At 40.6% G+C, this 12,443-nt stretch overlaps 1 protein-coding gene across 2 annotated transcripts; it reads left to right on the top strand.

The window, feature by feature from the left end:
* Positions 1 to 49: 49 nt before the first annotated feature.
* Positions 50 to 11,212, top strand: LOC144649180 (RNA-binding protein 28-like). 2 transcript variants are annotated; one of them, XM_078508635.1, is made up of 6 exons: positions 50 to 242; positions 2,750 to 2,938; positions 4,094 to 4,774; positions 6,274 to 6,714; positions 7,387 to 7,651; positions 8,285 to 11,212. In XM_078508635.1, exons 1-6 carry the CDS (start codon positions 77 to 79, stop codon positions 9,225 to 9,227), a joined length of 2,685 nt encoding a protein of 894 aa, XP_078364761.1. In that variant the 5' UTR covers positions 50 to 76; the 3' UTR covers positions 9,228 to 11,212. The 2 variants fall into 2 exon arrangements, with proteins under 2 accessions (XP_078364761.1, XP_078364760.1); XM_078508634.1 differs by having other exon boundaries at positions 2,750 to 2,944.
* Positions 11,213 to 12,443: the final 1,231 nt, after the last annotated feature.

The raw sequence follows: 12,443 nt of genomic DNA, 5'->3' as shown, positions 1-12,443 counted from the left end.
TAGATAGGATGCGGATTTCAATGAACGAAATAGTATGTTGTGTACGGTTCATGAAATATCTTCTCGATAATCCAACATGGCGGAAGATAGCAGCGTGAAGAGTAAATCGGAAGATCGTTCTTTAGTTTCTCAAAAGGTGCTTTTTGTGCGCAATCTGCCCTTTACTACGACAGATCAAGATCTTGAAAATTTATTCAGTGAAGTTGGACCCATTAAGCGTAGTTTTGTCATCCGAGATAAAGGTGAGATTCAGAGAAGCCAGTTTTCATGGAAAAGCTACGCACGTGTTTATGTCTTATTTGCAGTGTTTCGTTATCTGTATGTCAATGTTTGCAACGTTTCTGCTTTCCATCATAAGATTGGAAATAGTTTTTTAAATGTTGGAAACTCTGCATTTAAAAAAGCTTCAAAAGCCTACTTTTTCTAGCTAGATTCAGGGATTTCTCTGCTCCACACAATCTACATGACTATTGCGATATTTCCAGTCTTAGATTGGGCAAGATTTCCGCACAGCCCCCTACATTAACTATGCATACAATTTTCTGACTGATTCGTTCTTTTCATGATTGCTGTTTATGTATAGTGATAGTATGAAATAGTTGCATACATAATAAATGTAGGGTGCTGTGCGGAAATCTTTCCTTAGATTGTTCTGATGGAATATATTTTCCTTTTCAAGTATTAACAGATGTATAGTAGATCTTTCGAGTAATGCACCTATCAATGTTAAGCCAGAGGGGGGTGTCGGGCTAACCACGGGAATTTGATCCTGAGGTCGGTCCCCAGGGTAGGGATTTTGGTCGTACGTGATGGCCCCAGGGTAGGGATTTTGGTCGTATATGATCCCCTGCAACAAGGTTTGAAGGACATCTGACCACCTTCTCTTGCTGCTGGGTGGGGATTTTGACCAATTATTTTGTCCCGGGGGTGGGGAATTTGAATTTGCCTGACCCCCCCCCCCCCTCGGGCTTAACATTGATAGGTGCATAATTTTTTCCATATATAGCCCCTTTTTCCATGTCCAAAGGTAGGTCTGGTGGGTCATGCAGACCCTACAACCCTGGGCTGGGTACTTGACCTAAGTTTAGGTATAGCGGTGCCGCTGGGGGTTTTGAAACCCTAACCCTGTTTAGGACAATAAAAACTTAAAATACCTACCCTGTGTAGGACAACACCCCCTATTTTAAGACTGTATTTAGGACAAAGGACAACATCAACAATCAGTTACGCTTTATTGTGATTGCGTCCTGTACGCGATGTTTGACGCATCGAAATGCGAAAACATCGATCCTACCAAATAAATTAATGCTCTTTATTGAAGCAAAAGCGAAAACAATGTAAACACATTGACAACAGTCTTGCATCCATACCGTGTCTAGGACAGCTTCAGACCCTGTTTAGGACAGAGGAGCTTGAAATTATATACCCTGTTCAGGGCCTGAGGAGTCAAAAACCATACCCTATCCAGCGGCACGTCCCCGTATAGGCCATATAGGGGAGTGCCCCCCCCCCCCCTTAGGGCCTACAGTGAGGATTGTCTCAATCATTACGTACATGTATGTATGTATCGGCAAGTATTAAAACCCGAAACAACAAAACAAAACCACCGAAACTGCCGAAATGATCGAAACGAAACCGCCGAAACAACCGAAACGGCCAGAACGAGCGAAACAAAACAAAATCACCAAAACAAGCCAAAATTCAAGATTTTCGCCACTTACTGTACTATACACGAACTATACACTCCGTTTAGCCTACTATACACGAATTGCGGTCACATCACTCCATGGTTAGATCGCTCCCAGTCAGAACGCTCCATTGAAAAGCCAGATCGCTCCTAACAAAAGTCAGATCGCTCCATGTTAAGAATAGTGTTATGTTTTAAAGTAAAACTATCAAGCTTTCAAGAGATCGACAACGATGATCGAGTTCTCAATTTACGATCTCTCCATGTTTGTCAATTTTTGATCGCCTTATGTTCTAAAGTTATTGTGAAAATTATTGCTTTGCTCTAATTTGAAATTTTGGGTCAGGTAATAAATCTGATCCATACAACACAATACTGACGCGTCAAAACCCGAAATACGAAATATGTGTGACATACTGAAGATCAGATCAAACAGCGATATGACTCACTTGTATGTTTTGAATAAATTTTAATCAATCATAAGTTAAGACATGGAGCGATCGAAAAGAACGGGCGAACCTTAAACGCTTCTTAGCAGTAGTTTAAACTATAAAGTTTAAACATGGAGGATTCGAGAGATACGAGTGAAACATAAACAATCCCTAGTTTACATATACTTTTCGCTTCCACAATCGAAAGTTACAACGGAAACTTAAACAATCTGTGGTAAGTTCCCCACCCCCTTATTATTATTATTATTATTATTATTACCTTTTTTTTTTTTTTTTTTTCTTTTTTTTTTTTTTTTTTTTTTTTTTTTTTATTTTTTTTATATAAAAAATTATTATTATTATTATACCTTTAATACTATAAAAGGTTAGGAGGTTAGGAGGGACTACTACTACAGGTCAGGTTTTAGTACATGCCATATGATCTTCATTCTTGTGATGCATGGTTCAATTTTACCTGTTACCTCCCCCCCCCCCCCAGGTAATCCCGGGGACAAGTCTGGCCCTTTGGGTCAGGGGGTGGGGAATGGTTTAAAGTGGTATTGTCCTGGGGGCTGGGGGTGGGGAAAATCGAAAAGACATCTTTACTAAATATTAGTATCATTTTCCTCAGGGGCTAAGAGCTTGTGTCGTGGGTTTGGCTACGTCACATTTGCTCTGGCTGATGATGCACAAAGAGCTATAGATGTTGTGAAAACATTTGGTGGACGACAACTCAGTGTCTGTTTTGCTGACAAGAAACCCAAACATGAAAAAAGAAAAATGAAGCAGGCAGCAAGTGCTGAAGTTGATGATGATGCTAGTCTGAGTAAGTGTACTGTTCCGTATTGTAAATTTTGGTTGATGAGAGTATTCAAGACTCATTTAAAAGCTGGAGCACAGTATACCATGCTCTACTGAGATTGAGCCCAGTTAAAAACCTGTACAATTTTTGCTTAAAACCATCAAATGTGACTTGGTTATGACAGGGCTGTGAACCGGGAGTAGACTCTCATATGAAAGGGATGGGGATGCTCATCATCTGGCTTAAAGGTGTAAATTACAGATTTTGGTAACATTTAGGGTGTTTAGGACATACATGAGTAACACCAATATTTTTAGCAGTTGATCATGAGGTCTCTGTGTTAGCAGTCTAGACCAATCAAGCATGGAAACAGTATTTTTTAGGGGTCAAAAAAGCTTAAAGGAGAAGTTCACTCCAGAATGGCCATTTATTTTCTCTACGCCAATAAAAAGTTTATTCAAAGAAATGTTATTCGCCAAAATTTCAGCCTTCAACGTGCGCTATAAACGCTATGAAATCTTTCCCAAAACTTGACAACTGAACGCCGCCATCTTGGAGCTGGTAATGTATGTGTGACGTCAAAGAGCTCAGTCTGAAGTTTAGCGGGAAAATTTAAATACTCGAAACTCATTGTTTCTTCGTGGTGGCTTTTGTTTGTCAAATGCCTGTTTGTGCATCTCCATTTTGCTCAAACAGAGCTCCAAGAAATAGAAAAAACAAGGAGTTTCGACTATTAAAAAAGTTCCGCCAAACTTCAGGCTGACCTCTTTGACGTCAGGCATACATTACCAGCTCCAAGAGGGCGGCGTTCAGTTGTCGAGTTTTGGGAAAGATTTCGTAGGGTTATAGCGAACGTTGGAGGCACAAATTTTGGAGAATGACATATCGTCGTGTAAACGTTTTATTGGCGTAAAGAAAAAAAAATGGCCATTCTAGAGTGAACTTCTCCTTTAAACCATGCCCAGATTAGTCTCTTTTAGGGGTAGCATCCTTTGCATGTTTTTAAAAAAAAAAAAAAAAAAAAAACACAACAATCAATGTGTGCCTATAATAAAAGATGATCCCCCAGACCCACAACTGCCACCCTGGGAGATGACCAGCTGTCATACACACAGTGTCCATTATTCTATAAAGTTGCATTACTACAATGTAGTCTTATTTTTATGTTATTAGATAACAAAGATAAAGAAGTAGAAGAAATGTCTCCTGATGATGATGATGAAGAAGAAATGCCACCAAAAAAGAAACTAAAAAGCAGTGAACAAGAAGAGAAGATAAAAACTCAGAAGAGGGGTACAGGACGTGATATTGGCAGAACTGTTGTTTTAACAAAACTTGCCACAGATCTCAATCAAAATCACATCAGGAAAAAATGCCGAAAGATTGGACCTGTAGAAAAGGTTACATACCCAGTTGAAGGCAGGGAAGAGCCAACTGCGTTTGTCATTTTTCAGTCCCACAAAGACGCAAGAGAAGCAGTACAGAAATTAAATGGCAAGATGTTTAAAGGGAACTTTATTGAAGTTTCCCTTCTTTCTAGGGAAGGGAAGCAACCCAATGTGAAATCCTTGAAAAAGTCCAAGGTTATCATCAGAAATTTGTCATTCAAATGCAAAGAAGATGATATCAAGAAATTCTTCTCACAGTTTGGACAGATCACAGATGTGCACATTCCAACCAAGTTGGAAGGCAAACGTAAGCGCAGTCTTGGGTTTGGGTTTGTGCAGTTTTCCAGCGTGTTTGAGGCTGCAAAGGCTATCAAGGAGGCAAACATGAAAGAGATTGCTGGGCGACCTGTGGCTGTTGACTGGGCTCTATCCAAAACTGTTTATCAAACGAAGAAAGGGCATGAAGGTTGGTAGAGTCTTAATGGACAATTAAATCCCAACAGAGTTCATCAACATGTATTTTTTGGGGTGATTTTGTGGGACGAGATCAAAAACATGATTAGGATATGTGATGAACCTCAGTGACTTATGCCAAATGCCCACCATGTCTGTTATTCTCACTGAATAACACCTTTGGTGATGTGAGCTCCCTGGGTAAAGAACATTATTATTATTCTTGTAATTTCCAAACAACTAAATTCCTGGCATTTTTACCCCAATGTTTCTTTCAGGTTTCCAGTACCCTTCCTTTTCTTTTTCAAGTGTATATTTTTTAATGTAAAAAAACTATAAAGGATAATAGAGTTGTTGTTGTTGTTGTTCTAAGTCTTACATGTACATACTAGTAATACGTGACTCGCAGGGCCTCGCGAAGCTCTGGGTTATTGTTGCCTAGTAACGGACAAAATACAGCAGACAGAATACAAACAGAAAGTGAACAACAACGAACTGCACGATTTCAGAGACTTCGACAAAATACAGCAGACAGAATACAAACAGAAACTGAACATCAACGAACTGCACGATTACAGAGACTTCGACAAAATACCGCGGACAGAATACAAACAGCAACTGAACAACAACGAACTGCATGATTACAGAGACTTCGACAAAATGCCGCGGACAGAATACAAACAGAAGCTAAAGACACAAGAATACAGAGATTACTATTACTGAGACAAAATTATACAGTAGAATCAACTGAACAGCTACAGGATAGATTACAATTAAGAAGGGAAAGTGATGCAGCGCGCTTACAATTAGAATCGGAGGAGGAGAGAAATATTCGATTACAGTCTGCTCGAGAAAATAGTGCCACGCGTAGACAACAACAACAATTACAGCAACAGCAACAGCAACTAAACAGAGATGATTATCTTTTAAATGGATGGAGAAATCCCGATCAGCCTTTACATCAGCAACAATGGGTTCAGAACGAAATGGCAAATTTTCATACAACAATGAACAGTTTTCAACACCAGCAGTTTTAATATAGCCTGAATAGGCGTTGAGGGAGTATTATGTGGAAATCAGTGTTATTTTAATCCGAAAAGAAACACAATAAAAATGAAAGGCTCAGGATTCGAACCCACAAAAAAAATAATATAAATAATAAAAAAAAAACCCTAGCCGGATTCGAACCCCCGCCCTCAGTTCCGAAGATCTGATTTCAAGTTCGACGCCTTACCATTAGGCCACCAGCGCGCGGCGGCCGTGTGACGTCATTTCCGCCACACACCAAGCTCACAAATATATATATATATATATGACCGTAAACTCCACACGAGATTTCATCCCGCCTGAGCCCTTTGAGGGACAAAATTATACACCCCGCTACGCTCGGCCTTCGGCCTCGCTTCGCGTGGAACAAGTAAAATATAATAAGTAAGAATTGTGGTTTGTAAAAATTTGCGACAATCCATGACAGTTTTGATCGTGTTAATGTTGTGTTTTTCTTGAAAATAGATGAAAATACTGAAACTGGCCATGAAGACAAAGAAAAGAACAAACTAGACGAGGACGAAGAAGATGCTGACGAAGCTTCCGGGAGTGGCTCTGATGCTGACTCGGGTGAAGAAAACCTTGACAATTCTGACAGCGAAGGTGAAGAGGAAGGAGAGGATAAAGACAGCGATGAAGAATTCACACAAAGAGAAACCCTACAGATAAAGAAACCCAAACAACTTTCTGACGTAAAAGAAGGCAAGACCTTGTTTATCCGTAACATTTCATTTGACACCAGCGAGGATTCGCTTCAGGAGCTGTTTGAACAGTTTGGTGAAGTAGACTACTGTAAGTTGTTGGAGGACAAACGAACGGGTCACAGTCGAGGGATGGCTTTCGTGAAGTACAAAACGGTGGAAAGTGCTGAGGAGTGCCTCGAGGAAGCTAGCAAGGAGGGTTCAGGTTAGAATGCTATGTAGATGTATTGAAATGTCTTGCCCAAAAACTCCCAAGGAAATAGCAGGAGCAGTAACAAAGTTGTCACGTCACCTTGTCTTTGTGACATGCTAACGTCATGTTAACCAACCCAGTTCCTCAGCTCTTAGACTTACTTATACAGGGTTGCCACGGTCAGGGAAAAGTCAGGGAAAAAAAATTTTTTTTGAAGGTCAGGGAAAAGTCAGGAAATTTTGCAAAAAGTCAGGGAAAATCTTAGTTCTTGTCAAAGTCATTGAAAAGTCAGGGAATTTTGGCTGAAACCAAAAAAAAACAAAATGGATTTGTTGTTGGAGTCAAATGCCATGCGTTCAAAATCCCGCGAAAAACGTAAAGAGATCGAAAACGAAGAGAAGACTATCGATGGTCTACAAATGAAGCTGAAGCAAATGTAAAATAAGGTTGGGCTTATTTGTCAATTTACCTAATTCAAGGTCAGTGAAAATTGTTTTGAGTTCAGTGAAAAGTCAGGGAATTTTTAGGAAAAACACTTAAAGACTTTCACAAAAGAAAACAATGCAACAAGTGTCTAGTAGTATCTAATTGTCTTGGAACTATTTTACTAGATATTTAATCACTCTGTGCAATTTTAGTCTTGCATGTAATCTAAAAGTCGTAATTTTGGTGTCCTTTTTGTAGCGCTTTCCCTGGACAATTTTACACTAAACGTGACGAAGGCGGTAACGCGAGGTAAGGCGGCAGAACTGGCAAAGGAAAAGAAGATAGAAGGGAACAGGGAGGCCAGGGACAATCGTAATTTGTACCTGGCCAAAGAAGGTCTCATCTTATCAGGCTCAACCGCCGCCCAGGGCTTGTCCAAAGCTGATTTGCTGAAGAGGCAGAAAGCTGAAAAGGAGAAGAAAGCGAAGCTAGAAAATCCGAACTACTTTGTTTCCAAGACCAGGTAATGTGATAACCAGGCAGTTATGGCTGTCTTAAAGCCAAAACCAAAACCAAAGTACCTACATGTATATCTAGCCACCCATAATCAACTAAATAACGCAATGAATTGAAATCGAAAGAAAGGAATGCAATTAGTGCCAAGAGCGGGAAAGCGCGTCACGATTGGTCTCAATTTCGCTCCCTTGCTCTGCCCGGAAAATTACTGGTTAGAGCACTCATACAATGTGTTCTAAAGCGAAGGATAAACCAAACTGATCTAAGATATTTTTGTTTAATACGGCCCGCCGGGCTCAAAGCCATTTGTCGCGGTGTTTCCTGTACATAGGGCGGGTTACACGTTTTCCCGCGCTTGGCACATATTACGTGTTTTCGCGCGCTTGGTACTAGTTACGTGTTTTCCCGTGCTAGACACAGGCTACTCGCGTTTGCTTCAGTTTTCTTGTTTTCCCGCGCTTGGCACATGTTGCGTGACACGCGCTTTAGCCGCAGGTCACGTGTTTTCCCGCGCTTTCGTCCGCGTTTTCCCGCGCTTGACGCCGATTACATGTTTTCTCCAGGTTGGCACAGCTTATGCGTTTTTCCGCGCATCGTCAGATTCTGAACAACTATCTATATTTTCCTTCTGTGTTTTCAGGCTTTGTGTGCGAAACCTTGCTCTTAACGTTGACGATAGCAAATTGAAAGAAATCTTCAGCACCGCCACAGGCAGGAGAATTCATGTAGAGAAAGTGCTGATTATCCGAAGTAAAGATCGATTGGACGGCTCGGGCCGCGGGCGCTCCATGGGATTCGGGTTTGTGGAATTCGCCAATCACAAAGACGCTCTGGCAGCCCTGCGAGCGACCAATAACAATCCAGCTATTTTTGGCGCGGACCGTCGGCCTATTGTTGAGTTTTCTATAGAGAACAGCCTCGTTCTCAAAACGAAGCAGCGTCGCGTAGAGAAGGCTCAACACAGGCAGCAGCAGGGCACGGAAGAGCATGCGCGCGATGGGCAGCCCAAGACAAACAAGGAGAGAAGACTGGAGAAGAATCAGAAACGGAGAGAAAAGCGACAGAGAAAGAGGGAAGCGAAAAAGAAGAGAAAACTAGAGCAGACAAAGGACGGTGAAGGTGCCCAAATATCCGAGCAGAGTAAAGAAACAAAAAAGGCCGAGAAAAGGGCAAGTATAACACCATCGAAAGCGAAAAATGTAAATTTTTCACCAAGAACGGACTTTGCAGGTTCTGGGAAGCTGAAGCCTGATAAAAGGAATCAACAAAAACGCAGACAATTTTCTGTAGTTCCCGCAAATGAGAACAAATCGGATACAAAGCCTTCCACAATCAACAACAAGTCTTCGACACGTCCCAAGTTAAGCAAAGTGAAGAAAACTCCAAAAAATACAAGAGACGTTGACTCTAGCCTCAACAAAACCCCCGGCATTCCGGACAGAAAGAGAAAAGGTGCATGGAAAAAAGAACAAGAGAAAAAAGACGAATCAAAGTTCTCGGAAATGGTGTCCAAGTACAAGAACAAACTTTTTGGTATGGATGAGAGTGAATCGTCCGCAAAACGATCGCGCTGGTTCCAGTGATTAAGCTATTTAACACAATCAGAATCTTGAGTGAACATTTCTTAGCCCTCATGTACATGGTCGGATTTCAGTCGCGTTGAATATAATTCAAGTTTCTGAAAATTTGCTGAGATCACATTAATCCTCGCACAGGATAAAATCAAGTAATACTAGCGATTCTCTTGAACTACACTCCGCTTTTTATACGCGACGTTTGTCGAGGAACCACGACCTCTTTTTTTAACGACATATTTGCGTGTACCGTATTTTCTCAAATAAACGCCCCCGGCGTTTATTTCAAACTTGACTTCGTGTACCCGGCGTTTATTTGAAGCCGGTGTTTAATTGGGGTCCGGCGTTTAATAAAGGACTGCAATTTTATGCCAATTTTTCAGATTGATTTATTGTTACCGATCTTTAAAACCAGGGGGCAAATTGTCAAGGTGGGACGATTTTTCTCTTCGTTCTGCCCCGAAAAGTGTCCCTGGGTCACTGGGTGTCCAAAGGTGATTATTCCCAAGGTGCTCTATTACGGATTGGATAGTTTATGTTGCAATCGAGATTTGTGACAAAAGAATATATTTACTTGTTCGCTTGACCTCAAATAAACGCCGGGACCTCGAACAAACGCCCCCAGCGTTTATTTAAAAAACTAGCAATTTTGACCCGGCGTTTAAACGAGAAAAACGGTACTCATAGCATGATGAAAACATGCAAATGACTTTGGAGGAACTAAAAAAATAGGTTTACGTGAACTTGAGAAACAGGCGAGAATTTTACACAAGGACTTTGGAGTTTTCCCAGACTGTCTGTTTTTATTCTGCTTCAATGTTAATAATTATTTCAGTGGCTCGGGTAGCAACTCTCGCCAGGTCTGAGTCCTCCCCAATTCCCTCGCGGCTCGCTCCAAATTCTTCGCGGCTCCGCGGTTTCCTCTCCCGTTCGCCGGCCCGTCTCAAAGCAAGCACTCGCACTCGAATCCCGCCAGCTACGCAGGCTAGGTCTCACATGAATGCAGGGCTGTTTACACTAGCAAGAGGCATGACGAGGCACTCGCCTCGTCTAGATTTTAACTCAAAATTAAAAACAAAATACGTTATGTTGGGAAAATAATCCCCAGTTGAACGAGATTGATTTTTATGAAGAAGTACCTCATGTAAAATAATGAAACTGGTGTTTCAGAGCTTCTAGATTTCAAAATGTTCTAGGAGAGCATGCCCCCAAACTCCCATAGCAGCTCGAGCCTTCGGCGCTCGCAACTTTTGCCTCGTCTGTCAAAAGTCTGGCCACGGCGCTGGAGTGACTCGCTACCCTTCGAGAGAACAATAGAACAAACAAAAGAAACAATGCCCCTAGCTCTATAAAACAACAGGAACTGTAATATACGTGCAAAATATTGTTACCTTAAGGATGCACAAAAGAAAAGATTTACAGTTATATCAATGTTGACATAGAAGAACCGTATATCCCAATCAATTTTATATCGAAATTATCAAGTGTGTAGTGAATAATAAAGATGGTAAATTTTAAGCCTGGCGAATAATACTTATACACGTTCTTCGACGCGTGTTCCCTATTCAAAAATTATTTATTTTGCCAAACTTTTGTCCCTACGTGATCGCCTGTTGTGTTTCTATGACGTCAACCAGCTTCCGCTTATTTCAAACGCAGTAAGTGACAAACACAGCAAGTTTCTTTTCACGGCCGGCATATATTTGAATATCAAAAATAGGGGCGCATCTTTACGTTGGAAGTAATAAAATAGAAAAACAGTTTAGATGCAGGGGGAACACGCAACGAAGAATAAAACTGACTGCTTGACGTCACTCTTAAGTGTTAATAAAACCAGATTGATTGCAAGGCTGGTACAACGACAGAAGGGCAAAAGTTATTGGCCAACATTTCAACTAGCAGAGCTAGTCTTCTTCAGGCCAATACTATAATCAGAGGGGAAAAATAAATTATAGAATAATAAAATATAAGAAGTCTTGGGAATAAACTGGTAAAACGTCAGCTAATTTTTTTTAATATTTTTTTATTTTTTTTTTTTTTTTTTTTTTTTTTTTTTCTTTTTAAGTAAACACCGAAAAAAATTAAAAAAGGAAAAAATTAAATCACTCTCCAAAATTTTAACAAATATTCCGTTGGGTGCCCCTAAACGTGACTTGTGAAGAACACTTGGGAATAAACAGTCTTAAGATTAAACTCCAGATTTCCTCCAGCTTATCTATCTTAAACTGCAGTGATAAAGCAATCCTCTTTTTAAAGTGGCATGACCTCACGTACAATTAAACAATCAATCTAATTCTTATGGATAAGCGTTATACAATCAGGGTCTTTGGTCATACGATATGCAGGTTTCCTAGAAAACAATAGATTTAGTGTTTACAACGGGCAAATACAGGTAGAGGTTCCATAGAGGTGGTATCTTACTGTTATTTGGGGTAGAGGAATTGATTTGAGAATGTTATATCATACATCGTGTCAATTTTTGATGGCTTTGCTAGAAATCTTTGTTAGTGTTATGGTATTACACCCCTGGGGTGGGTGGGGGGGGGGGGGGACTCGACATAATCTCGGGTAGGGAGGTGCGTCCTGAACCCTGACCCTGTTTAAGAAACGAACCTCTGCTTTTCCTACCCTGTTAAAGACAGAATCCAAATCTTTGATACCTCGTCTAAGACATAAAAAAGTACCGCACTGGCTTTGTTGTAATCGTCAATTAAGTATCAATGCCAAAATTAACGTAAGTGAGTAATATGGAAGAATTTGTGAAAATTCGGCTTGTGGTTAAGTTTGTATAAATTTACACCTCTGCAGGCATATAAGCCTATCCTATCCATGTATCCTATCCATTTAAAGATACCCCATTTAAGTCAAAAAGGGGGTGAAATATATACCCCGTTAAAGACAAAAAATTCTGAAAATCATACCCTATCGGGCCGCACGTCCCTGTTAAGCCCTTTTAAGGGAGTACCCCCCCCCCCCCGGGATTATACCGGAACTTGTAACAACATGCGACATGTTGCTGTAACGGAAAACGAGTAGATTGAACTTCTTACTCTTTATGACGTCACCGGAAGTTAAGATTATTCGGAAGATTATTCCAAACACTGTTCCGATCAAGATTAAATTCGCTCAATGCTCGACGCGATAAATGCCAGCGTAAAATAATATTTCGATCATCAGTTATAAATTTCTGCCTTAATGCACACCATGTTAAAATATAGGTCCTTC

The sequence above is a fragment of the Oculina patagonica genome, chromosome 4 (genome assembly GCF_052425735.1).
Source record: "Oculina patagonica isolate OP01 chromosome 4, crgOcupat, whole genome shotgun sequence".
Taxonomy (NCBI): Eukaryota; Metazoa; Cnidaria; class Anthozoa; order Scleractinia; family Oculinidae; genus Oculina; species Oculina patagonica.
Note: the sequence above shows the minus strand (reverse complement) of the source record. Positions and strands in the feature narration are given on the sequence as shown.

Excerpts from the sequence above, each read along its gene's own strand:
- LOC144649180 (XM_078508634.1), top strand. The coding sequence starts at position 77 with ATGGCGGAAGATAGCAGCGTGAAGAGTAAATCGGAAGATCGTTCTTTA. Across the intron at positions 2,945-4,093 it reads TGATGATGATGCTAGTCTGA|ATAACAAAGATAAAGAAGTA; the intron begins GTAAGTGTACTG and ends TTATGTTATTAG. Across the intron at positions 6,715-7,386 it reads AGCTAGCAAGGAGGGTTCAG|CGCTTTCCCTGGACAATTTT; the intron begins GTTAGAATGCTA and ends TCCTTTTTGTAG.